Here is a 27,082-nt window from a genome sequence, read left to right as displayed (position 1 = left end):
GTTAGGAGCACCACTTTATTTTAAGAATGTGAAATGTCAGAATAATAGTAGAGAGAATGATTTATTTCAGCTTTTATTTCTTTCATCACATTCCCAGTGGGTCAGAAGTTTACATACACTCAATTCATATTTGGTAGCATTGCCTTTAAATTGTTGAACTTGGGTCAAACATTTTTAGCCTTCCACAATAAGTTGGGTGAATTTTGGCCCATTCCTCCTGATAGAGCTGGTGTAACTGGGTCAGGTTTGTAGGCCTTCTTGCTCGCACATGCTTTGCCAGTTCTGCCCACAAATTTTCTATAGGCTTGAGGACAGGGCTTTGTGATGGCCACTCCAATACCTTGACTTTGTTGTCCTTGAGCCATTTTGCCACAACTTTGTAAGTATGCTTGGGGTCATTGTCCATTTGGAAGACCCATTTGTTAGTTAACAAGAAATTTGTGGAGTGGTTGAAAAACTAGTTTTAATAACTCCAACCTAAGTGTATGTAAACTTCCGACTTCAACTGTATATACATTATAACAATAAGTATTCAGACCCTTTGCTATGAGACTCGAAATTGAGCTCAGGTGCATGCATCCTGTTTCCATTTATCATCCTTGAGATGTTTCTACAACTTGATTGGAGTCCACCTGTGGTAAACTCAATTGATTGGACATGATTTGGAAAGGCATAAACCTGTCTATATAACGTCCCACAGTTGGAAGTGCATGTCTAAGCAAAAACTGAGACGGGATGATGTCGAGGCACAGATCTGGGGAAGGGTATCAAAAAATGTCTGCAACATTGAAGGTCCCCAAGAACACAGTGGCCTCCATCATTCTTAAATGGAAGAAGTTTGGAACTACCAAGACTCTTCCTAGAGCTGGCCGCCCGGGTCAAACTGAGCAATCGGGGGAAAAGGTCCTTGGTCAGGGAGGTGACCAAGAACCCAATGGTTACTCTGACAGAGCTCCAGAGTTCCTCTGTAGAGATGGGAGAACCTTCCAGAAGGACAACCATCTCTGCAGCACTCCACCAATCAGGCCTTTATGGTAGAGTGGCCAGACTGAAGCCACTCATCAGTAAAAGGCACATGACAACTCTTGGAGTTTGCCAAAAGGTACCTAAAGGACTCAGACCATGAGAAACAAGTTTCTCTGGTCTGAAGAAACCAAAATAGAACTCATTGGACTGAATGCCAAGCATCACGTCTGGAGGAAACCTGGCACCATCCCTACGGTGAAGCATGGTGGTGGCAGCATCGTGCTGTGGGGATGTTTTTCAGTGGCAGGGACTTGGAGACTAGTCAGGATCGGGGAAAGATGAACAGAGAGAAGTATAGAGAGATCCTTGATGAAAACCTGCTCCAGAGCGCTCAGGACCTCAGACTGAGGCGAAGGCTCACCTTCCAACAAGACAACGACCCTAAGCACACAGCCAAAACAACGCAGGAGGGGCTTTGGAACAAGTCTCTGATTGTCTCTGAGTGGCCCAGCCAGAGCCCGGACTTGAACCCGATCAAACATCTCTGAAGAGAGCTGAAAATAGCTGTGCAGCAATGCTCCCCATCCAACCTGACAGAGCTTGAGAAGATCTGCAGAGAGGAATGGGAGAAACTTTTTTTTTAAATCTAAAAACCTGTTTTGCTTTGTCATTATGGTGTATTATGTGTAGATAAATGATGGGGGAAGAAACAATTTAATCCATTTTAGAATAAGGCTGTAACAAAATGTGTAAAAAAATCATTTCAGAATGCACTGTATCTATTTATAGACAAGTTGACTAACAAGTAGCCTACCAAAATGTAGGAAATTATAAGCAGAAACATATATAAATTAGGCACAAAAATCATGCACCCCCTGTCAAAAAAATTATTCCGCTGTCTCGGACTGTAGCCTGCAGTTCATTTTCTATATTAGCTGGTTAGGGTCGGGTGCGGGCCTCAGATTTTCACTTTTTGACATATAGTCTTGCGGTTTCCGATGGGTTATTAGCAATTGCAGGCGGTTGCAGGTGTAAAAACTGCTGATCTACACATCAGTAGTGTAACGGATGTGAAACGGCTAGCTTAGTTAGCGGTGCACGCTAAATAGCGTTTCAATCGGTGACGTCACTTGCTCTGAGACCTTGAAGTAGTGGTTCCCCAGATACAAAGATGAGTTCTCTATCTATCTCTATTGGTAGGATAGCCTACACTTGCCTTCCACGCTGAAAGGAGGGTGTCGATGAGGGGAGAACCGTTTTCCTTTTGCTTACTAACAAATTGACACACTCCACCAACACTTATCGGTTTCTGGGTCATGGAGGAAAGAATCCAGAGGAGATAGGACATAGACCCCGCTGCAAGTCTATTGCTTATGGTATTAATGAAGGTGGGTGGGGACAGGGGTTCCCCTAAGCTATATGGAATTGTTTAAAGAAGGTCATACCAAGTGTTATGTTCTGTTAATTACTGATGTCCCCTTTAAGAATGGAGCACCCTTGGTCATGTGCATTTTGAATTTTAAGACCCCTTAAAGTATCACTACATGAAAAATATCTGAAAGATTTAAGAAAGATCAGGAAACATTTGTTTTTATTTTGGACATTATTTTTTTGCCACCAAACAGTCTCTATATACTTCCATTCTTGTGAGTCTTGTGAGTCCTAGTCCTTGAGGAAAACAACTGACATGTACTTGTTGTGAGAGTCTCACCCACAGAGGGGTCATATTAGCGTGTAGCCCAAACTGTTCGGACACTACAGACATAAATTGGCAGATCGACTTCAGAGGAGTCCCAACAAGCTTGTGGGGGTCGTATAGCAAAACACCATCGTGTTCGTGAGTCTCATCTTTCCAGAGGGGATTGAGATGCATCCAATGCAAAAAACAGATATCTCTAGTTTAAACTGATGGATTTGTATGGAGATTTTTGTATTTTGCTAATTCGACCTTAGGGATTTGAAATAAAGAAATAGATTCATAAACTCTTTCCACCTTGCTTTCATTGTGTGTATTTCTGCCTTGCCCACATGATGTCGCCATTTAATAATTCAAACGAGTGTACATCTTGGCAACGCCCAACCAAAGATGTTTATAGCTCAACCAAGATAGACCACAACCTGTCATTTCTAATGGGAACAAATGAGTCATAGTGGGCAAAACAAGCAAGAAGGGGGGCAGAGTCAAGTACGAGCCTATTGGCGCGTTCTAGCATGTATTTGCATAATTCCGTTAGGGAACGCCTACTCTGAAGTGCGTGTGTGCAAAAACTCAATTACCATTTGTACTCCTTTTAACAACTCGGTTTTAATAAACTTTTACAAAGGGTAAAGCCTACAAAACTTAGTCAACTCTGTTCATAATCTAGTTTTGGGAATAGAAAATCAGATCAGCTTTGAAAAAGATCTGAAGTGGAAAGATCTGATATGGTTGGTCAAAATACCATTTAGTGCCTGTAAGACCCACATAGATACATGTATATTTACAATGAGGCCTATTTCTATAGCTTGTAAAGTGGTAACTAAGCCAGGATTATGATACTGACACAGAGTCGATGGGAGAGGGAACCACTGAGAAAAGTGAAACCACATCCTCATCTCCTTCTCCTGCAACCACTCCCACTTAGAAAATAAGTGTCCTCCTTGATAAACGGTAGAAGGAAAAGGGGTTTCAGAGCAACGACAAACACCAATGTAAGTAGACTATATTTATCTCTATTTTTCCATAGTCCCGCAACCAGCCATTGTTTACAGACAGACATCTGTTTAATATAATCTATATTGATGTCATTAAAAACAATTGTGGATGAGTAGCCTTTCTCATCCATAATTCTTCTCAGAGTTGAGATGGGATCTGGTTTCAGCGGCTGCGTTCGGCAACAAAGTCCAAATAAGTCCAAAGACGGTGAGGCAATACCTTTCAGCAACCCTTCATCCACTGTTCGGAACTCAAACACAGCGTTTGGTCTGGACCTTTACCGTATACTGAGTGAAAACCATGCAGATGGAAACATGTTTTTCTCCCCTCTGAGCATCAGTTCAGCTCTGGCCATGGTCTATCTGGGGGCCAAAGGAGATACCGCCGAACAGATGGCAAAGGTAGCCCTACACACACACACACACACACACACACACACACACACACACACACACACACACACAAGCAACCAATTTTGTTCTATGTGTATATAATAATTTACCAGCCCTGTCTGTCTTTGCCACAGCACTCAACCTGGTAAGTGTGTGTAAGAGATACTACTCACTCATTCTACTATTCCTAGACCCTGTGTCTCGACACTGCCACTGATGTCCACTCTGAATTTCAAAAACTCGGCTCAAAAATCAACAAACCCTCAGCTTCATACCAATTGAAACTGGTCAACTGCCTGTGTGGAGAAGAGACTTTCAACTTCTTCCCAGTGAGTTAGACCAGCTACTTCCCAAATATCTAGCAGCAGGCAGTAATCCTACTGAATATCACTGCCTTGTTTGCAAATGTTGACATTCCTCTTTCCCCTAACTTGAGAATTGTGTAAATATAGGAAATAAATTCATGACCATTGGAAATATTCTACTCTAGACTGTTTGGTAAAACGCTCAGCTGCTTTAGTTTAGAGTGACTCTTTAGGCTTCCTCTAGGAGTTCATTGAAGCCACACAGAAGTTCTACCATGCAGAGCTGAAGGCTATGGACTTCATAGGGGCTGCAGAGGAGTCCAGAGCACAAATCAACAGCTGGGTGGAAAAGAAAACAGACAGTAAGATGACTGGTGTAAATCAGGAGTGTAAAATCTAACTATTATACGTTAATGTAAGGATGTGTCTGCTCCAACTTCAGTAGTTGGATCCGTTAATTATTTGTGTTCTTTATCTACAGGTAAAATTAAAGTGATGTTGAAACCTGGCACTCTAAGCAGCATGACCAGGTTGGTTCTTGTGAATGCAGTCTACTTTAAAGCACAATGGATAAGTGAGTTCCATGAAGCTGATACCATGGAACACACCTTTCAAGTCAATGAGGTGAGAGAACTACAGTGTCTGAAAATCCTCCATTTGAGTCATAAAAACATACTTCTGAAATCAGTGTGGAAAATCCACTGTCTGCAACAATTGCATAATTGCAACCAGCCCCGCCAATTGTTCAAGCCATACAACTTGTGGAAATACAGTCCTTAAACATGGTTCTTGATTACGTGTGTGTGTGTGTGTGTGTGTGTGTGTGTTTGTTCTCCACTCTTCCACCCTCTGTGTCTTGGCAGAATCTATGGTGTGTGTGTGTGTGTTTTTGTACTGTGATTATTGATGTATGACCCTGCCTCTTTTGTGTGGTTTCAGAATGAGAAAAGACAGGTGCAGATGATGGTTCAAGTCAAGAAGTTACCATACAACTACATACCCCAGTTCAAACTCCAAATCCTGGAGCTTCCATATAAAGGGGAGGAGCTGAGCATGTTCTTCCTTCTGCCTGCAGATTCCAATTACCCTGACCAGTTACTGGAGGTAGGTGTAGCCAAAACCACTATTGACCCAGCCTTTAGCTCTGTCATGACTGTCCATGAGAATCTAAATAGGTCAGATCAGGTATGCAATGAATAACTTCAATCATAGGGAGGAAAGAGCTAGTGGTGATTAACAACTCACGTCCTGTCATAAATCAAGGGGAGAAGATTGATAAGATAATTATGTTCTCAAGGTACATAACCCAATTGAATTATATTACTCTGTCTGCAAACCAGAATTTGTAAGATCCTGGTCGAATGAAACAGACGGAGGCCCAGCTAAATAGTCAAAAAGGTTTATTCACGGGAACGTTCTGGCAAGCACAATACAAAGACCTTCATTTTATACTGACTTCTCACGCCCATACATTCACACCAGACACACACACATACACACAACATGCACATACACACACACATGCACACAATGTCCTGCTACACACACACACTGTCTGTCTCACTACCCAGGCGACAGAGATTAGTGACCTTGTCCTTGAGACATACTCCCCGTTCTCTCCCAAATCTCTAGTCAGGTCGGCACCGAGCTCAGACAGTCTGTGTTTTAAAATACCATAAAGACATATTGTTTTACCCTAATTCTGACTAGGACTACACATTTATTGATTATGATTTCAAACATTCTAATCAATTCCTTACAATTATACGTTTCAGGGCGGAATATTCTAATCATTCAATTAACAGATCATTCTCAACTAACAAAGATTCAGGTCTCCCTCTCCAATATTCACCAAGGCATGTCCTTTGTTTCAAGAGACCTTTCCTGACGAAACTCTAACACGTTCAAAAGCAAATACTGGAACAATATTTCTAACATAGAATGTGGGGAATGGTCAGAGGCGATCTACAGAACACTAATGTAATTTTGTTTGTTATTTTGTGATGTCATTAAAAATGTTATGAAGGAAATACTGTAACTTGGAAAGTATACTCACTACATGTACGAAGTTTCCATACTATGCGTTGTGCATGTAATATGAAAAATGATGAAAGTGTTTCTGTTAAGAGAGGAATGTGATTTGAGAAACTATAGGAGATAATTATTTTACATAAAACTTTATACAAGTGACAAGTCACGCCCCCAGAGTGAGGTCAGAGAGTGTGTCAGCCTGACGGAACCGCCCATTTCAAACAAACTGTATAAATGATGAGTCAAGAAATTAACATACTAGACCAGAAAAGCATAAAGCTGCAGCTACACATTTAAAGTAGTTTGAACTGTGAATCTCAACATGAGGTAGAGACGATAAAGTCACCTCCCGGACAATCTCTGGTATGGCTGATTAGCTGTCCTAAGTAAAGTATCTTCGAAAGCACATTTAAGTAGGACCATTTTAATACTCTGCTCAAACAATCGTATTACGCTACTCTCATGACCCCACTGGGAACCATCTACACGTCTGGCTAGCCTATCTTCAAAGAAGCATCTTCAAATGGAAGAAAAATAAACAATGTAGTTCTGTTCAGGACTACATGACAAGTCACCAGATACCAGACAACTACAGAGGAGAACAAAGGTAGAAGACTTGTTGGAACTCTTTTGAACAATCAGAGCCTTACAAGTGTGCCGCGAATAGGCCCAACTCCCTTTCCAAGAGAGAGATCCGGCGAACCAAGGCATTTCATGTAAATGCATTCATGATTTCTTACTCAAAGAAGGCAGCGGTTCGTGTGCAAAGTATATGGTTACTGTAAGTGAGAGTAGTTTCTGAAAGGACCAATGTTAAGTGTCTCTGTCCCGCTCTCTCCCTCCCTCTCCATCTCTTTTGTAACAAGCAGCCACGTTGTTGTCATTCCGCTAGGGACCTGTTTTTTAACATATTAACTGTGTATGTTTATCCTGTGTTACCATTTAATTAGCTAGTAAATAAATATACCAATTTGTGTAGTACTGAAGTAAGGTTCGGGTTTTTGCAGATGCAAGGAGGTTACGACTGTTCAGAATGACAATATGATACGAGGTTATGATTAATAAGTTGACTGTTTATAGATGTGATAGGTAAAGACCCTTTAGAGTTTAATTGGGGAGATGGTAAATCTTTAAAGAACCGCTCTCATGGTGCCCCAGATCCTAATGAGTTACTCGTTACATGATTCATTTAATTAGGTAACAATTAAACATATTTCAGTAATTTAGATAAATAACAGTCTTCAGATTAATGTTAAAGTCAAGTCACGACAGCTCAGAGGACTATTAGTCTTGTGTTGCGTGGAAGACCATGGTTCAATACTCTGTGGATCATACATCCACAACTTTTCCAGTATGAAGCACAGGATGTTGGTGGCACCTTAATTGGGGAGGACGGGCTCGTGATAATGGCTGGAGCGGAATCAGTGGAATGGTATCAAATACATCAAACATGGTTTGATGCCTTTTCATTTGCTCCGTTCCAGCCATTATTATGAGCCGTCCTCCTCTCAACAGCCTCCACTCATATGTAGATATTGTGAAAACCTCTGCTGTCATTTAATTGCTTGGAAAGTAATATGTCACAAAGCAAATTTCTCCACAAACTGACTACAATAACACATCTCTACTTACCTTTTAAATGCGTTAACATACTGTATGTAAGACTGGCAGCAAGGTCCATTTACCGCCAATATAGAGTTGTGCTGTTTTACATCCAGTGGAGGGGCGTCCAGCCTCATAATAGTGGCTGGAACGGAGCGAATGGAATCAAACACATTGAAACCATGTGTTTGATGTTGTTGATACTTTTCCACGTATACCGATCCAGCCATTACCACATGGCCGTCCTCCCCAATTAAGGTGCCACCAACCTCCTGTGGTTACATCATCCCCTGTTTGTCATTCTCCACTGTCTGACACAGCTGGAGAGAGAGCTGACACCGGAGAGGATCCACAAGTGGACCAAACGGCAGAAAATGGGCACGAGGACCAAAGTCCAGGTTTCAATCCCCAAGTTTAAACTGCAGGAGGACTATCAGCTGAACACACCCCTGGCCTTGCTGGGCATGGTGAATGTGTTCGACCAGGACAGAGCAGACCTATCTGGGATGAGTGCAGCGATGGAAGAGGAAGTCTACCTATCCACTGTAGCCCACAAGGCCTTCGTAGACGTGAATGAGAGAGGCACAGAGGCAGGCGCGTCCACAGGGGCAGAGGGCAAAATGTACGGTTTCAGTAACATGCATTACTTCACGGCAGACCACCCCTTTATTTTCTTCATTAGACACAACCAGACCCAATCCATTCTGTTTCTGGGCAGGTTCTCTTCACCTGAGGAGGGTGACAGGGAGGGAAGATTTCTGTAGGAAGGGAAAATAATGTTTTGAAAAACATGTTACGTAATGCAAGAGAGCCCTTCACAGTTTAGTTGATTGTTGTTGATCTTGTGAACCTTTACTACGTGGATAGTGCTGTTATGTATTGTTATGTAAATATAGCTCTCACGTGCTTATAGTTTGTGATATTTAAATGTATTGAAAATCATCAATGGTATAATAAAGTGAAAGTTTCTCTATGTAGATTGTCTACACGTGGAAAATATTAGGAAATAGAATGTAGAAATCTGTATTGGCACATTGCAGGCAAATATTCCCTTGTGTAACTAGCCTATCACAGAGACCTTCATTGTGCAGCTATTGCGTAACAAATGTACGAATATCCCTGACTGAATTGCCCCAGTAAAAGTCCGTCTGAACAGGCTGAGACATCTGGGTCACACAAAACTACAAATGTAAGTACCATTTTAGGAAACCTTTTCCTCATTGGTTTGGCCGGAGAGGCAAGGAATGTGTTTACATTTGTGAAAGCTAGAAGTTGTTGAACTCTGCTCTATATCACTGCAGTCCTCCATGGATTTATGTTCTCTTACAGAATAAGACTTGTTTATTCTAGAGAAAAGTTTACGGTTTTGTCCGCTGACCACATGTGATCTTCTAATACATGCCTTAAGAGTAAAGACTTATACTCAGGGTTTCTACTGCCTCTGTACGCATTACCAGAGAGTTCAGTGAGGGTTTCCACCATGTTGGAGGCGTTAGTCTGTCTGGTGGGACAGTGGATCGATACCAAGGGGGTACTCCTGTTCCTCTTGGTTCTGTTGGTGACCAAGTACATCCATGATCTGCCGCCTAAGAACTACCCACCAGGCCCCTTCCCCCTGCCTTTTGTTGGGAATATGCTGAATATCAGCATCAAGGACCACATAGGCTCCTTTAAAAAGGTAAGGACACGTGAGAGATAAGGTCGTGTGTAACTGCTCAAATTATACACGCTTAGAAAAAAAGGTTACAAAAGGGTTCTTGGCTTGTCCACCATAGGAACACCTTTTTTGGTTCCAGCTAGAAGTCTTTTGCTTTCCATGTACAACCTTCTGGGGAAAGGGTTGTACATGGAACCCAAAAAGGTTCTACCTGGATGCAAAAAGGGTTCTTTAAAGAGTTAACCTATGGGGACAGCCGAAGAACCCTTTTAGGTTCTAGATAGCACATTTTTTCCCCCCACATCTCCATAGGCTTTTCCACATAAAGAAAATATGCTATACTCAGTGACCAATTGGATCTAGTCATTCTGTAATCATCCGTTTTTTTTGTAGATAACCTATCTAATAAATTATGATGTAATTAGTGTGCTTAGTGTGACATGCTCACTAAAGTGTGTTTTCTATAGTTTGTAGAGACCTACGGGGATGTGACTACACTAGACCTGGGTGGAGGGAACCGCTGTGTGCTCCTCTCAGGTCTCCGAGGCTTTAAGGAAGCCTTTGTGGATCAGGCCGATGCCTTCACCGATCGGCCATCTTACCCCCTGAACGACAGGATAAGCAGAGGCTTGGGTAGGCTAATATGGTAGTTTAATGCAGGGTTTCCCAAACTCCTGGGTCCCCCCCGGGTACACAAACCAAAATGTGCACCCAGGAGGGGCCCCATGGCCGTGTTTGGGAAACCTTGGTTTAATTAATTGAAATAAGTTTGACCAGTATGACATTGTGCCACCAGTAAGAGTAATAACACCAATGAGACATTTTTGGTACATTTTCTAGAATGGAGGTCACAATCCTTTAAAAAACATTTACTAAAGTGATAGGGTGGGTATGTGTGTTTTTGTCCTGTCTAGGGTTTTTGTATATCTATGGGTTTTTTGTATGTCTAGGTAATGTAGGTTTATGGTGGCCTGAATTGGTTCCCAATCAGAGGCAGCTGTTTATCGTTGTCTCTGATTGAGGATCCTATTCAGGTTGCTGTTTTGGTTTTGTGGGTTATTGTCTATGTGTAGTTGCATGTCAGCACTCGTTCTATATAGCGTTAGTTTAGTGTTCTTTCTTTATTAAAAGAAGAATGTATTCATATCACGCTGCGCCTTGGTCTCCTCTATACGACAAACGTGACATGAATACTTTTTTTTCACTGTCTAGCATTCAAAATAATATCTCTAAATCCCCAAAGCATTTCACAACACTTCTAAATATCACCAGTGGGACAAGTAATTGTTTTATTTTACCTTTATTTAACTAGGCAAGTCAGTTAAGAACAAATTCTTATTTTCAATAACAGCCTAGGAACAGTGGGTTAACTGCCTATTCAGGGGCAGAACAACGGATTTGTACCTTGTCGGCTCGGGGATATGAACTTGAAACTTTTCGGTTACTAGTCCAACGCTTTAACCACTAGGCTACCCTGCCGCCCCTACACTCTAACCACTAGGCTACCCTGCCGCCCCTACACTCTAACCACTAGGCTACCCTGCCGCCCCAATTAGCTAGCCCCCAGTATTTTCTACAATACATAAAAATATATGTTTTTCAGTATAAAGGACTTACATTGGTTTGCACATTAAATAACAGTTAAATAAAACAGCAGTAGATGTATTATTTGTCACGTTTTTGTGTTTTTACAAAATGGTGCCAAAGTTATCGGAAAGCCACAATACCACCACAATTCAAGAATGACCCATCAGGCAGAACCACACAATCATATTGGGTCTTATTTAGTTATATTTAATCTTAGTAATTCTGTCATTGTCTCTATGTCTTGGTTGGTTATCTAGGCCTGATCTCCTCTAACGGTCACATGTGGCGACAGCAGAGGCGCTTTGCCGTGTCCACGCTCAAATACTTTGGAGTGGGGAAGAAGACTCTGGAGACCTCCATCCTCCAGGAAGCCCACTTCCTGTGTGATGTCTACTTGGCAGAGAGAGGTGAAGTCAGCGTTTATGCTACACTTTTATGGTGCCCAAACCAGGGAATGAACCACAGTCTCAGTTGTTTAACTGGCACTCTTATCCAGAATGGCTAGTTGTTGTATGGTTAATTGCTATCTGGCATTCAAACCCAAAACGTTGCTATTGTGAAGTCCAGATGTTTCTTAGCTTTAATTTCCAACAGTCTTTGATCAAGGTATCCTCTCTCTACTTGCTTGTTCATAGCATTCATTTACAACTTGAGATGTAGTTATTTGCATATTTCCATTGGGGAACACCTACTCTGTGAAGTGTGCATGTGCAATAACTCAATTCACCCTTGCACTAGTTCTAAACAATGCTTTTTTTTTGTTTTTTTTGCAAAGGGTAAAATCTATAAAACTGAGTCCAATCTGGTCATAACAGATTTTAGTTTTTGGAACAGAAAACTGTATTGAGATCAAATGTTTCATAATGTTGGCCACAATCCATCTCGGTCCATGATCTCCCACTGATGGCCACTGGGCTTCCTCTCATCACCGTATTTGTTTTTGTTTGGAAAAGTCAACCAGCTGCTTCACTTATACATCCGGTGAAATATCTGGCTCATTGTTCCATCTGTGTCTAAACTGTCTGAGTAAGACATCTTCATTTATCCACCATCTTTGACCCAACCTCTGAACTGTTTCAGGCCTGCCCTTTAACCCTGAAGACATCACCAACAATGCAGTGGCCAACATCGTTTGCACCCTGGTGTTTGGTTGTAGGTTTGAATACAACGACCACCACTTCCAACACATGCTGAAATGCTCTGAGGACATTTTACAGCTGCCTGCTACCTTCTGTGGACGGGTATGGTTACAACGACACAGACGTGTCTGCTATTCTCTGTTGGGTGATCAGTGTATCTCTTTGGCAAAGTGAATTATAGTGCACAGCATCTGCAAGGACACACATTGTAATCAGAAAATCTACCATCTCAGGCTAATTTCATGTTCTTTCGACAGATGTATAATCAGTTTCCCACATTGCTGCACTATTTACCTGGGAGGCACCAATCAGCCTTTATCAACCTTGGTACCATAAAGCAGTTTATCAAGGAGGAAGTAGAGAAACACAAAGAGGACAGGAACCCGTCCAACCCCAGAGACTACATAGACTGTTACCTGGAAGAGATAGAGAAGGTAATACCACAGCCTGACCTTTTCAGCTCTATTCTATCTTTAACAGTTACTCCCTGTGATCTACTCTCATTTCTTTAGAATTACGATAGCCGTGTTAATATAGTTTGTCAAGAAAATTGTACATTTGTGGTTTAATATGACTTTGTCAGCAAACTCCCCACAGCCTGACAATGCATGATGATTTGCCCTCAACTTAACATCACCTGATGACCATTCCCCCTACAGAATCAGGATGGGGCGGCTGGCTTCACTGAGGAGAACCTGCTGCACTGCGTGGTGGATCTGTTTGGTGCCGGGACAGAAACAACGTCCAACACCCTTCTCTGGGCAATGCTGTACATGGCCAAGTACCCCGACATTCAAAGTGTGACACTGGCAGGAACACATCTATTAGTATTAAAAAATGTTGGTTTCAAATGGCTGGTTTCCCAGATACAATAGAACATTTTCATTGAGCATGTTTTTTAATCCAGAACTAGGCTTCATCTGTGTTCAGGAAATAGGCGCTAAGCGTAAACAGGCCCTAACAATACTCTGTTATAATAGCCTAGTGTTTACCAGGAAAATGACTTGTTTTATGGCTTTGTTAATCCATTATATTGCATGCGCTATTCAGCCATCTGCCCTAGCCAATCATTAACTTCCTCATTCTGACTCTGTCCGTAGAGAAGGTGCAAGCGGAGATCGATGAGGTCATAGGTTCGGCACGCCAGCCCTCAATGGATGACCGAGCAGACATGCCATATACCTACGCTGTGATCCATGAGATCCAGAGGTTTGGGAACATCGTCCCCTTCACGCCTCCCAGAGTGGCCAATAAGGACACCACCGTGGCGGGCTATCTAGTGCCCAAGGTGGGTGTAGGGTCGATGGATATGTTGTGATTCTACTGCTGGAGTACATGATCAACTGAATGTTTGAGTTGATGCGTGCTGGTTCAATAGTGCATGTTGACTTCACACTGAAGGTTTTGCTGGCAATGATGTTTGACAAATTGACTCTTCTGTTTTGCACAGGGAATGATGGTGCTTCCAATGTTAAAACCAATCCTACAGGACAGAGATGAGTATGCAACCCCTAACCAGTTCAATCCTGGACATTTCCTGGATAAAAATGGAAAATTTGTCAAAAAAGACAATTTTATCCCATTTTCTATAGGTAATGTATTATGAACATGCGTTTAAAGGGGAATGGAAACACTAGGATTTGAACTGTACATCGCCATATTAGCATTGATGCATCACTGGCAGGAGAGAATTTTGGAACTCCCAAAAATAGCTAAATTTACAGAGTAGCTCCGAGTCTGAGAATTAGTTTATTACAGAGAATGAAATAATGTAAGTTTAATGTCAGTAGTGGTTAGGTGCTCAATATATTGTAATGAAACAGCAGGGAGCAGGTCTCGAACCCTCGACCTTCTAGTCCGAGGACCATCGACTGTGCCACAAAAGCATGCTCGTGCGGCAGGGTTGATTTCCGTGCTTATAAACCCAGGGTCGTTACAATATATAATCAGTATCTTATAACGATGTGTTTCACCAGCGCCTTTTGGCGCGATGGTAAGACATTTACCATCGATTAGACGACCGGAGTTCTAATCGTAGACAGCGTAATGATTTATGAAATCTCATTCTAACCAATAACGGGGCGTGCTCATAGATACATTGTGATTTAGTTTCGGTATCAGACAAACTTCAATGATTTTGTTTGCTTACCATACAGGCTGGCAGTTTATCGCCAGTTCACCCTATGGGCACAAGGGAGAATTAGACGAGGTGTACGGTGTGTGTCGTTTCTTCCCTAAGGCGCGCATACCCAGAAGCAAAGGCATTTACATAGAGTTTGAATAAAACCAGTTCATTTAGTAAATCTATCCTTTTTTTCAAGGCATAGTGCCTGCGCCTTTTGTAAAAATAGTATTAGTTAGCTTGTCCACTATAACGACAGGTTCAAGCGTAACCAGAAACTTGCTTATAAAATAAAATAACTCTCAACGCGCACTAATCCCGTGTCCCTGTCGCTAGAGCAGTGACTTCAACTAGCTGTGGCTGCCATCTATTGGAAAGGAATGGTAACTACACTGGGCAGCTAGTAACAGTATAGCTTGCACCACACCGTGTGCATCACACAGAACGCACTGCAACTGCTTCTGCAACACAATGCTGCAAGGCAAACGCAGCGTTTCATTGGAAATCAATGTAATTCTGGTGTACCGAAATGCAATGACGCTGTCGGTGTGTTCGAAGCCTCAACACCACAGACAATTTGATGATTCCTGCCAGTGACGCACTGGCGTCAGTCGTTACTATGGCAATTTAAAATGGCGCTGACCATAGCTCAAATAAACCTTGTCAATGATCAAAATACTAAATGTAGAGATGTGTTTATGTTAAATGCACATGTTTAGTATTAGTGGATTGAATACATCTCTTTGCTTAGATGTACTTTCTGTTTCCATTACCCTTTAAAATGTAAAATGTTACTGTTAATTCATAACAGAAACCCTTAATTTGTCTCCCAAACATGTATCACAAAGCTATCTTCCTTCAATCCTCCCTACCAGAGAAATGGTTGTTCAAAATCAAATGTGCTACTGCAGGGTCTTTAAACAGAATTGTTTGGGTTTTCATTTTCCATAGATTCTGCCAAGACACGGAGGGTGGAAGAGTGGAGAACAAACACACACACACACACACACACACACACACACACACACACACACACACACACACACACACACACACACACACACACACACACACACACACTCCATCCTCATGTTAAAGGTATCTGTGTGTGTGCTCTACTCTCTCTCAGGTAAGAGGATGTGTCCAGGGGAGCAGCTGGCCAGGATGGAGCTGTTTCTGTTCTTCACTTTTCTGCTCCAGAGGTTCACCTTCACACCTCCACGGGGCTGGGAGCTGGGCCTGGAGGGCCAGGTGGGCATCACCAGTGGACCAAAGCCCTTCAAAATCTGTGCCTTGCCTCGATGAGACACCTTGGGTGAATCTCTATTGTATTTTGTTGTTTCCTTGTGTTCTGTCTCCTTGCCTCCTTCTCAAAATACATTGGAGGAATGTGCCTTAAGAAGGAGACGAGGAGGGAGGATGTGAGGAATCAAGAAAATACGATTGATATGAATTTGTGTAGGACTAGGCCCTGCATGAACTGGTTGATGAAGATAAATAGCATTGTTTGTCAAGCCTGTCTAAAATATTTTGTACTCTAACTGAGGAAATATTTGGTAGAGGTGGAGAGAATTCCAGCATCCAGCTGGTGCATCATGATGTTTATATTGTAAGAGTGGTGTATTAGAATTGCATTCAAATTCTTTCAATTTTTTTACTGGAAATTATATTTCTGGAAATCATTGTATACTAAATACTTTACTTATTTACTTCCCAAAACAGGGTGTATGATTATTATGAGCTTATTGATGATGAGTGAAACTTCTCATGTAATTGTGTTAACTGTTACTGTGGCGTGAAGAAACCATACCATCTCAATGGACCCGTGCCCTCTCATTGGTGCGGGGTGGCACAGATGTCATGGGGAACGGGTGACGCCAAAGTTGTCGTCCCATCACGGGCTTCACTCTGGGCGGCATGGAGAACAAGAACCTCTGTATGAAGGTGAAGAAGAGGAATAGCTCCATCCTGGTCAAGCTCTCTCCCAGGCGCATTAGTTTACCTGGAGGAGAGGCAGGAGGGTAGATTTAAGCAATAAGGCTCCTCTGACGTTTGTGGTATATGGCCAATATACCACTGCTAAGGGCTGGTGTTACGCATCGCGGAGTGCCTGGACACAGACCTTTGCCGTGGTATATTGGCCATATACCACAACCCTCCGAGGAGCCTTATTGCTATTATAAACTGGTTACCAACATAATTAGAGCAGTAAAAATACATGTTTTGTCATACCCGTGGTATACGGTCTGATATAACATGTCTGTCAGCCAATCAGCATTCAGGGCTTAATCAGTATTAGCTAATTACTGTACTTCATTGTGTGAACCTAATGCTATAGACTGCAGTTTCTTATGCAGTTTGTGAACTATATCCCTTTATTCTTCATGGTATACTGACAAAATATTTTTTAAATGAATTAGCGTTACATGATTTACACTTCGAACACACCGACAGCATCATTGTCACACCCTGATCTGTTTCACCTGTCTTTGTGATTGTCTCCACCCACCTCCAGGTGTCACCTGTTTTCCCCATTAGTCCCTGGGTACTTATTCCTGTGTCCTGTTTGTCTGTTGCCAGTTCGTCTTGTCAAATCAATCAGTGTGGTTTTCTGTGCTCCTGGTTTTTTTTCTTCCTTATTTCTGTTTTTGCTAGTCCTCTCAGTTTTGACCCTTGACTCTGAACCAGCCTGCCTGACCATACTGCCTGCTCTGACCTCGAGCCTGCCTGCCATTCTGTACCTCCTGGATGACCTAGTTTATGATCTTTTGCCTGTCCCTTGGATTATAATAAATATCAAGAGACTCGAACCGTCTGCCTCCCATGTCTGCATCTGGGTCTCGCTCTGTGCCCTTATAAGTCATCGCATTTTGGTACATCAGAATTACATTCATTTCCAATTAAATGCTGCGTTTGCCTTGCAGCATTGCAATGCAGAGGCAGTTGCAGTGCGTTAGGTGTGGTGTATAACTCTTTGAACACGCTGCTCAAAATAGGATGCAGCATCATCTGGATATGTATGCAACAAAAGTTCAACATTCACCTTCTGCTCCCTCCTCTATGCATACAGTTTTATTGAACACATATGTTCAATAAATCCACTGTATGCACCACACCGAATGCACTGCAACTGCCTCTGCAACGCAATGCTGCAAGGAAAATGCAGTGTTTCAGAATGTAATTCTGGTGTACCAAAATGCAACGACGCTGTTGGTGTGATTGACGCATAAGTTGGATTTATCAAACGTATGAGTCAAACTGTATGTGTAGACGGCTTGACGGAAATGGTAACAGAAGGTGAATGTTGAACTTTTGTTGCATACATATCCAGATGATGCTGCATCCTATCAATGAGGAGATGGCACGAATAAGATACCGGGGAGATGGCACGTGGGTACCTGCTTCTATAAACCAATGAGTAGATGGGAGGGGCAGGACTTGTAGCGCGATCTGCGTCAGAAATAGAAGTCAAATCATCAAATCATCAAGGAACCCACCAGGTACAACCCTAAATCTGCAAACAAGGGCACCTTCATAGACGTTATCCTGACCAACTGGCCCTCCAAATACACCTCCGCTGTCTTCAATCAGGATCTCAGCGATCACTGCCTCATTGCCTGCATCTGTTACGGGCCAGCAGTCAAACGACCACCCCTAATCACTGTCAAACGCTCCCTAAAACACTTCTGTGAGCAGGCCTTTCTAATCGACCTGGCCCGGGTATCCTGGAAGGATATTGACCTCATCCCGTCAGTTGAGGATGCCTGGTCATTCTTTAAAAGTAATTTCCTCACCATCTTAGATAAGCATGCTCCGTTCAAAAAATGCAGAACTAAGAACAGATATAGCCCTTGGTTCACTCCAGACCTGACTGCCCTCGACCAGCACAAAAACATCCTGTGGCGGACTGCAATAGCATCGAATAGTCCCGGCGATATGCAACTGTTCAGGGAAGTCAGGAACCAATACACGCAGTCAGTCAGGAAAGCAAAGGCCAACTTTTTCAAGCAGAAATTTGCATCCTGTAACACTAATTCCCTCAAAATTTGGGACACTCTAAAGTCCATGGAGAATAAGAGCACCTCCTCCCAGCTGCCCACTACACTGAGGATAGGAAACATTGTCACCACCGATAAATCTACGATTAAGGATCATTTCTATAAGCATTTTTCAATGGCTGGCCATGCTTTCCACCTGGCTACACCTACCCCAGCCAACATCTCTGCACACCCTGCAGCAACTTGCCCAAGCCCCCCCCCACCCCCCGCTTCTCCTTCACCCAAATCCAGACAGCTGAAGTTCTGAAAGAGCTGCAAAATCTGGATCAGCTGGGCTCGACAATCTGGACCCTCTCTTCCTAAAATTATCCTCCGAAATTGTTGCAACCCCTATTACTAGCCTATTCAACCACTCTTTCGTTTTGTCTGAGATTCCCAAAGATTGGAAAGCAGCTGCGGTCATTCCCCTCTTCAAAGGGGGAGACACTCTAGACCCAAACTGCTACAGACCTGTATCTATCCTACCCTGCCTTTCTAAGGTCTTCGAAAGCCAAGTTAACAAACAGATCACCGACCATTTCAAATCCCACTGTACCTTCTCCACTATGCAATCTGGTTTCTGAGCTGGTCATGGGTGCACCTCAGTCACGCTCAAGGTCCTAAACGATATCATAACCGCCATCGATAAAAGATAGTACTGTGCAGCCGTCTTCATCAAACTGGCCAAGGCTTTCGACTCTGTCAATCACAGCATTCTTATCGCCAGACTCAAAAGCCTTGGTTTCTCAAATGACTGCCTCGCCTGGTTCACCAACTACTTCTCAGATAGAGTTCAGTGTGTCAAATCAGAGGGCCTGTTGTCTGGACCTCTGGTAGTCTATGGGGGTGCCACAGGGATCATTTCTTGGGCCGACTCTTTCCTCTATACATCAATGATGTCGCCCTTGATGCTGTTGATTCTCTGATCCACCTCTACGCAGACGACACCATTCTGTTTCTATCTGGCCCTTCTTTGGACACTGTGTTAACAAACCTTCAAACGAGCATCAATGCCATACAACACTCCTTCCGTGACCTCCAAATGCTTTTAAATGCAAGTAAACCTAAATGCATGCTCTTCAACCGATTGTTGCCCGCACCCGCCCGCCCGACTAGCATCATTACTCTGGACGGTTCTGACTTAGAATATATGGACAACTACAAATACCTCGGTGTCTGGTTAGACTGTAAACTCTCCATCCAGACTCACATTAACTTCTTAGGCCTGAGATCCCGTTAACGGGATCGATATGACAACAGCTATTATCTCCAATTCAAAATTAAGCATCTCCAATTCAAAATTAAATCTAGAATCGGCTTCCTATTTCGCAAACAAAGCCTCCTTCACTCATGCTGCCAAAAATACCCTTGTAAAACTGACTATCCTACCGATTCTGGACTTCGGCGATGTCATTTACAAAATAGCCTCCAACACTCTACTCAGCAAACTGGATGTAGTCTATCACAGTGCCATCTGTTTTGTCACCAAAGCCCCATATACTACCCACCACTGCGACCTGTATGCTCTCGTTGGCTGGCCCTCAATACATATTCGTCGCCAAACCCACTGGCTCCAGCTCATCTATAAGTCTCAGCTCACTGGTCAACATAGCAACACCCACCCGTAGCACGCGCTCCAGCAGGTATATTTCACTGGCCAACACTTGCTTTGGCCGCCTTTCCTTCCAGTTTTCTGCTGCCAATGACTGGAACGAACTGCAAAAATCACTGAATCTGGAGTCTTATTTCTCCCTCTCTAACTTTAAGCATCAGCTGTCAGAGCAGCTTACTGACCACTGTACCAGTACACAGCCAATCTGTAAATAGCACACCCAACTACCTCATCCCCATATTGTTATTTATCCTCTTGCTCTTTTGCACCCCGGTATCTCTACTTGCACATCATTATCTGCACATCTATCACTCCAGTGTTTATGCTAAATTGTATTTTTTTCGCCTCTATGGCCTATTTATTGCCTAACCTCCCTACTCCTCTACATTTGCACACACTGTACATAGATTTTTCTATTGTGTTATTGACTGTACGTTTGTTTATGTGTAACTCTGTGTTGTTTTTGTCGCACTGCTTTGCTTTATCTTGGCCAGGTCGCAGTTGTAAATGAGAACTTGTTCTCGACTGGCCTACCTGGTTAAATAAAGGTGAAGTAAAAACAATATTGTTGCTCTGATCCTCACATCATTTGAATATGGACACTAGAAGGACCAATCATTTTTTTTTTTTTTTTTTTCTTGGACTTTGCCCTTTGATCTTGGAGATCTCACTCTGTTCTTAAACCATTTTTGGGGTGTTTCATTTAGAATTTTGGGGGGGAATTTCGAATTTGGGAAATAGGTCTAGATGTGAAATGGCTGTCCTGTACGTGACTGAGTCCCTTTAAAAGGTATGTAACTACTCCGTTGCACAATGCAGCAGTAGCGTACAGTGACTCAACTAGATGCCATTATTAAACATAGAAGAAGTAGCGGGTCGTCACCAGTTACCATAGCCACAAAGTTATAAACCTCGCCCATTTCTACAATTTATCTTCTTAAAATGTGATCTTAAACCTAGCCCTAATTGTAACCCACTGATAACCTTATGCCTAACCTTAAATTAAGACCAAAAAGGAATAACAAAAATATGTCTACGATATAACCAATTTCGACTTTGTGGCTGTGGTAACTAGTGGACACCGGAAGTAATGTGAAGACACGATAACATCCGGTGAGTGACCTGGACTGGTCCGTCCTCCAACATCTAATTCATCATCTAACAGTGGGTCATACCAGGTCAAGAGCATAAACGTCATGGTTTTCGAGGAGAAAATGATCCTGAACGGGGAACCTGAAGATGTAAGACGTGAACTCACCATGTTGTATTCAATATCTCGTTAAATAATGAACGGGCTCATTTGTTAAAGGCCAAACTTGAGAGAGCAAAAGTGGCTAGCAGATTCGTTAGCATACTCGCTAGCTAGTTAGCCAATAATCTGCTAGGTTGCTTTCGATCAACCAGTGGTAATAAATAGTACGCGCTAGCTAGCTTAGTATATTGCCCAGTGTGTAACATCGGTGTAATGTTTCGAGTGGTTTAAAATGTGTTTTTCTTTCAGGAGGAGGAGGAAGAGGAGGAGGAGGAAGATATGGTGGTATGAATCGATTTGGTTTGATGCAGCATAATTTGCCCACCGTGCATTTGTTCTAAAACCCACATCATATGTTCTAACATAGCTAACTGGAGGGAATTAATAGCCTGGTCCCAGATCTGTTTGAGCTATAGCCAAGTCTATGGTCGTTTGTTATGCCAGACATGTTGGCCATAGCACAAACAGATCTGAGACCAGGCTAGGGGAATAGATGGTTTGTGTACTTATTGACCTTGGTTTATCTGTTCCAGGACCCCCTTGAGGTGGTGCGGGACAAGTGTGCGCAGGCAGAGCACTGCGTCCACGCCAGGGCGAAACTGGAGGACTGTGAATCCAGGGTCGGCTCCAAGTCCGAAACCAGAGAGGACTGCACCGAGGAGCTTTTCGACTTCCTCCATGCGCGGGACCACTGTGTATGTGAGATCTACCCATACACTTTCACCAACAGTGAAGAAGGGGGTGCAAGGGAATACATACAAGCAGGCATGAGAGTGCATGTGACTCCATTGATAATGCCTGCAGGTCTTGGTAGAGCCTACTCAAATCAAATGTTATTTGTCATATGCTTCGTAAACAACGGGTGCAGACTAACAGTGAAATGCTTACTTACGGGCCTTTCCCAACAATGCAGAGAAAATTATAGAAAAAACACAAGGAATAAATACACAATGAGTAACGATAACCTGGCTATATACACAGGCTACCAGTACCGAGTTTATGTGCAGGGGTACGAGCTAATTGAGGTAGATATGCACAGTTGAAGTCGGAAGTTTACATACACCTTAGCCAATTACCTTTAAAAATAAAAAAAAATCACAATTCCTGACATATAATCCTAGTAAAAAAATCCCTGTTTTAGGTCAGTTAGGATCACCACTTTATTTTAAGAATGTGAAATGTCAGAATAATAGTGATTTATTTCCAGCACATTCCCAGTGGGTCAGAAGTTTACATACACTCAATTAGTATTTGGTAGCATTGCCTTTATATTGTTCAACTTGGGTCAAACGGTTCGGGTAGCCTTCCACAATAAGTTGGGTGAATTCTGGCCCATTCCTCCTGACAGAGCTGGTGTAACTGAGTCAGACTTGTAGGCCTCCTTGCTTGCACACGCTTTTTCAGTTCTGCCCACAAATATTCTATAGGATTGAGGTCAGGGCTTTGTGATGGCCACTCCAATACCTTGACTTTGTCCTTAAGCAATTGTTCCAAAACTTTGGAAGTATACTTGGTCATTGTCCATTTGGAAGACCCATTTGCAACTAAGATTTAACTTCCTGACTGATGTCTTGAGATGCTGCATCAATATATCCACATAATTTTCCTACCTCATGATGCCATCTATTTTGTGAAGTGTACCAGTTCCTCCTGCAGCGAAGCACCCCCACAACATGATGCTGCCACCCCTGTGCTTTACGGTTCGGATGGTGTTCTTCGGTTTGTAAGCCTCCCCCTTTTTCCTCCAAACATAACAATGGTCATTATGGCCAAACAGTTCTATTTTTGTTTCATCAGACCAGAGGGCATTTCTCCAAAAAGTACGATCTTTGTCCCCATGTGAAGTTGTAAACTGTAGTCTGGCGTTTTTATGGCGGTTTTGGAGCAGTGGCTTCTTCCTTGCTGAGTGGCCTTTCAGGTTATGTCAATATAGGACTGGTTTTTACTGTGGATATAGATACTTTTGTACCTGTTTCCTCCAGCATCTTCACAAGGTCCTTTGCTGTTGTTCTGGGATTAAGATGCACTTTTCGCACCAAAGTACGTTCATCTGTAGGAGACAGAACGTGTATGACGGCCCATGGTGGTAGGATTGTCCCATGGTGTTTATACTTGCGTACTATTGTTTGTAGAGATGAACATGGTACCTTCAGGCGTTTGGAAATTGCTCCCAAGGATGAACCAGACTTGTGGAGGTCTAGAAATATTTTTCTGAGGTCTTAGCTGATTTCTTTTGATTTTCCCATGATGTCAAGCAAAGAGGCACTGAGTTTGAAGGTAGGCCTTGAAATACATCCACAGGTACACCTCCAATTGACTGAAATTATGTCAATTAGCCTATCAGAAGCTTCTAAAGCCATGACATAATTTTCTGAAATTTTCCAAGCTGTTTAAAGGCACAGTCAACTTAGTGTATGTAAACTTCTGACCCACTGGAATTGTGATACAGTGGATTATAAGTGAAATAATGTCTAAACAATTGTTGGAAAAATGACTTGTCCTAACCGACTTGCCAAAACTATTGTTTGTTAACAAGAAATTTGGGGAGTGGTTGAAAAACTAGTTTTAATGACTCCAGCCTAAGTGTATGTAAACTTCTTACTTCAACTGTACATATAGGTAGGGGTAAAGTGACTAGGAAACAGGATAGATAATAGGTAGCAGCAGCAGCGTATGTGATGAGTCAAGAGTTACTGCAAAAGAGGGTCAATGCAGATAGTCCGGGTAGCTATATGGTTAACTATTTAGTAGTCTTATGGCTTGAGGGTAGAAGCTGTTCAGGGTCCTGTTGGTTCCACACTTGGTGCACCGGTACCGCTTGCCGTGCAGTAGCAGAGGGAACAGTCTGATGTATTGTTTTATTTATTTATAGGGGACAATGCACATTAATCAACATCAATATTACAATAATGCAACAGCCATGTAAATGTGCTGGAGATAGCCAAAAGATAATTTGCATTTGTAGTCCCTGGGCAGTTAAGGACAATTACACAGCCACAATACAAAAACTCACTAAAACAATACAAAATACCAGTACATTACATCCAATAATATATCATTCTAACGACAACAACAACACTATCATCAACTGTAGTCTTGCATATGAACCACAGATAACTCGTGTACAGGTTTGGATAGATTTTAGCCATGTTTTCAATTCAAATTTAAAAGTACAATAATCAGTGATTTGGGTGCCTGGAGTCCTTGACCATTTTTAGGGCCTTCATCTGACACCGCTTAGAGGTCCTGGAAGGCAGGGAGCTCGGCCACTGTGAGGTACTGGGAAGTACGCAGTACCCTCTGTAGCGCCTTGTGGTTGGATGCCAAGCAGTAGCCGTACCAATCGGTGATGCAGCCAGTCAAGTTGCTTTCATTGGTGCAGCTATAGAACTTTTTGAGGATCTGAGGGCACATGACAAATCTTTTCAGCCTCCTGAGGGGGAAGAGGCGTTGTCATGCCTTCTTCATGACTGTGTTGGTGTGTGTGAACCATGTTAATTCATTAGTGATGTGGACACTGAAGAACTTGGAAGTTCTCGACCCTCTCCACTATAGCCCGTCGATGTGGATGGGGGTGTGCTTGGCCATCCATTTCATGTAGTCCATGATCAGCCACTTTGTCTTGCTGATGTCGAGGGAGAGGCTGTTGTCCTGGCAACACACCTGCCTCGTCACTGACCTCCTCCCTGTAGTCTGTCTCATCGTCGTTGGTGATCAGGTCTATCACTGAAGTGTCTTCAGCAAACTTAATGACGGTGTTGGAGTCGTGCAGTTATGAGTGAACGGAGTACAGGAGGGGACTGAGCACGCACACCTGAGGGGATCCCGTGTTGTCGTTGCCTACCCTTACCCCCTGGGGGTGGCTCGTCAGGAAGTCCAGGATCCATTTGCAGAGGGAGGTGTTTAGTCCCAGGATCCTTAGCTTATTGATGAGCTTTGAGGGCACTATGGTGTTGAACGCTGAGCTGTAGTCAATGAATAGCATTCTCACATAGGTGTTCCTTTTGTCCAGGTGGGAGAGGGTAGTGTGGAGTGCAATAGAGATAGCATCATCTGTGGATCTGTTGGGGCGTTATGTGAATTGGAGTGGGTCCAGGGTGTCTGGGATGATGGTGTCGATGTGAGCCATGCCCAGCCTTTCAATGCATTACATGGCTACAGATGTGAGTACTACGAGGTTAGACAGGCTATCTTGGCGTTCCTGTGCACGGGGACTATGGTGGTCTGCTTGAAACACAGAGATATTACAGACTGGTACTGTATGTAGGCTGGAGGTAGATCTCTCTGTCTGCCAATAATGAACATGACACTGAGGCTGGCTGTCAGACTGACAGGAGAGTGATATCAGTGGGTTCATCTCAATAGTATATAGTGGTTTCCTCTCCTTGTCTCCTCTCCTTCATCTGTACTGTTCTGAAAACAGTTGACAGAACTGTGGTTGAAACCATACTGGGTGTTTGCATTCACCTGTCCAGTTCCTTCACGTCAGTGCAGATGATGGAGAGAAAGCGACTTAAGACTATTGAGATGCGTAGTAGTATACTCCCTCCCTATATCTCTAGGGAAAATAATAGCCTAGTATTACTGTCAGCATTGGGCTAATCATCCAGGTGTACCACCACAACTGATGCATGGGTAAATTAGATGACTCAACATTTGAACTTCTACAAGCAAGATTATATCCAGGAGTCAGTGGATTTACTCTATCGCATGCTCCTCCTTAATTAAGTTCCTCATGATTGGAGATGTTAGAATTTGAGAACAGTAGTTGAATAGCAGGATGGCTGTGGAGAAACAGGGACATATGAGTGGACCGAACCTCATTTGGTGATAAGTCTGGGTGCTTTCTATCGTCAGACAGGAGGAATGAATAGAAAATACTCCCAACTTTGGATGGGATGACTAGCTACTTTAGGAGACAAGTGTCACTCACTTTGCATACATTTGTACAAGACAGTTTGCAATAACTTGTCCTTTAATTTCTGTCCTACAGGTGGCTCACAAAGTCTTCCATTCTGTCAAGTAAAGTCCCTCCAGCTCCCTGCACTACTGGCAGAAGTTCCTTGTCAGATATAGACAACTACCATTTAACTTAAGTGACAAGTACCTGGTTTTAAAGGATTCCTCTGAGTCTAAGTTGTAACCTCATACACACTGTGTATTTGTTCATGTGAATAAATTATAAATTAAGTGTTGAATCAGTGTTTGTTTTCTGTGTTTGGATTTAATATATTGGATGATGCGTCTAATCTTGTCTATCAGCTGGCGGTATAGCTATTGAGACGGAATGATGCATCAATTTGACAAGTGCAGCATACATTAATTTGGTCTAAACTGGATAATTGCAAAGCATTACAATTGTTTTATGTTTAGCTTAAACGCAATTTCACATAATGAAAACCTATTGTATTGCATGCCTTCATGCAATCACCAGTCCCTGATAAGATACAATCATACTATATGGCACAAGAGTAGCCTAATGTGCCATGAAATATGTATCACTGGTTCCCCATCCGAATGTCTGTGCCTCTACTGATCGCTACATAGCTACTTCATTGCAGAGAAGACCGTGGCGTGGCGTTTGGCCAGAGCAATGAGACTGGGTAGCCAGGCAATCATCCGAAGGCAAACTGGATCATAGAATTCGGAATTAGTATACTAACTTAATAGGATCTATGAACTGGA

At 42.7% G+C, this 27,082-nt stretch overlaps 3 protein-coding genes across 4 annotated transcripts; all 3 read left to right on the top strand.

The window, feature by feature from the left end:
• The first annotated feature begins 3,508 nt into the window (after positions 1-3,508).
• LOC112246707 (leukocyte elastase inhibitor-like) lies at positions 3,509-8,968 on the top strand. Its single transcript, XM_024415199.2, has 7 exons — positions 3,509-3,657; positions 3,804-4,062; positions 4,245-4,382; positions 4,603-4,720; positions 4,840-4,982; positions 5,298-5,462; positions 8,312-8,968. The coding sequence occupies exons 2-7, from the start codon at positions 3,811-3,813 to the stop codon at positions 8,753-8,755; spliced, it is 1,260 nt and encodes a 419-aa protein (XP_024270967.1). The 5' UTR covers positions 3,509-3,657; positions 3,804-3,810; the 3' UTR covers positions 8,756-8,968.
• Positions 8,969-9,073: 105 nt separating this feature from the next.
• LOC112246706 (cytochrome P450 2J4-like) lies at positions 9,074-16,183 on the top strand. Of its 2 annotated transcripts, none has more exons than XM_024415196.2 (10): positions 9,074-9,180; positions 9,449-9,669; positions 10,116-10,281; positions 11,493-11,642; positions 12,316-12,476; positions 12,632-12,808; positions 13,034-13,213; positions 13,477-13,662; positions 13,825-13,966; positions 15,626-16,183. In XM_024415196.2, exons 2-10 carry the CDS (start codon positions 9,472-9,474, stop codon positions 15,799-15,801), a joined length of 1,536 nt encoding a protein of 511 aa, XP_024270964.1. In that variant the 5' UTR covers positions 9,074-9,180; positions 9,449-9,471; the 3' UTR covers positions 15,802-16,183. The 2 variants fall into 2 exon arrangements, with proteins under 2 accessions (XP_024270964.1, XP_024270966.1); XM_024415198.2 differs by having other exon boundaries at positions 9,076-9,180; positions 13,034-13,172; positions 13,475-13,662.
• Positions 16,184-21,234: 5,051 nt separating this feature from the next.
• LOC112246700 (cytochrome b-c1 complex subunit 6, mitochondrial-like) lies at positions 21,235-26,595 on the top strand. The gene is made up of 4 exons (XM_024415190.2): positions 21,235-21,386; positions 21,647-21,682; positions 21,931-22,092; positions 26,391-26,595. The coding sequence occupies exons 1-4, from the start codon at positions 21,342-21,344 to the stop codon at positions 26,421-26,423; spliced, it is 276 nt and encodes a 91-aa protein (XP_024270958.1). The 5' UTR covers positions 21,235-21,341; the 3' UTR covers positions 26,424-26,595.
• Positions 26,596-27,082: the final 487 nt, after the last annotated feature.

Source organism: Oncorhynchus tshawytscha, linkage group LG06 (genome assembly GCF_018296145.1).
Source record: "Oncorhynchus tshawytscha isolate Ot180627B linkage group LG06, Otsh_v2.0, whole genome shotgun sequence".
Lineage (NCBI taxonomy): Eukaryota > Metazoa > Chordata > Actinopteri > Salmoniformes > Salmonidae > Oncorhynchus > Oncorhynchus tshawytscha.
This window is presented reverse-complemented; position numbering and strand designations above follow the sequence as displayed.

What these genes read in the sequence shown, in the direction of transcription:
- LOC112246700 (XM_024415190.2), top strand. Translation starts at nt 21,342, where the DNA reads ATGGTTTTCGAGGAGAAAATGATCCTGAACGGGGAACCTGAAGAT. An exon ending in AGGAGGAGGAAGATATGGTG is followed by an intron (nt 21,683 to 21,930) that starts GTATGAATCGAT and finishes TATCTGTTCCAG; the next exon opens with GACCCCCTTGAGGTGGTGCG. An exon ending in TCCATGCGCGGGACCACTGT is followed by an intron (nt 22,093 to 26,390) that starts GTATGTGAGATC and finishes TCTGTCCTACAG; the next exon opens with GTGGCTCACAAAGTCTTCCA.
- LOC112246707 (XM_024415199.2), top strand. Translation starts at nt 3,811, where the DNA reads ATGGGATCTGGTTTCAGCGGCTGCGTTCGGCAACAAAGTCCAAATAAG. An exon ending in CCGCCGAACAGATGGCAAAG is followed by an intron (nt 4,063 to 4,244) that starts GTAGCCCTACAC and finishes TACTATTCCTAG; the next exon opens with ACCCTGTGTCTCGACACTGC. An exon ending in ACACCTTTCAAGTCAATGAG is followed by an intron (nt 4,983 to 5,297) that starts GTGAGAGAACTA and finishes GTGTGGTTTCAG; the next exon opens with AATGAGAAAAGACAGGTGCA.
- LOC112246706 (XM_024415196.2), top strand. Translation starts at nt 9,472, where the DNA reads ATGTTGGAGGCGTTAGTCTGTCTGGTGGGACAGTGGATCGATACCAAG. An exon ending in ACATAGGCTCCTTTAAAAAG is followed by an intron (nt 9,670 to 10,115) that starts GTAAGGACACGT and finishes TGTTTTCTATAG; the next exon opens with TTTGTAGAGACCTACGGGGA. An exon ending in ATCTATTAGTATTAAAAAAT is followed by an intron (nt 13,214 to 13,476) that starts GTTGGTTTCAAA and finishes CTGTCCGTAGAG; the next exon opens with AAGGTGCAAGCGGAGATCGA.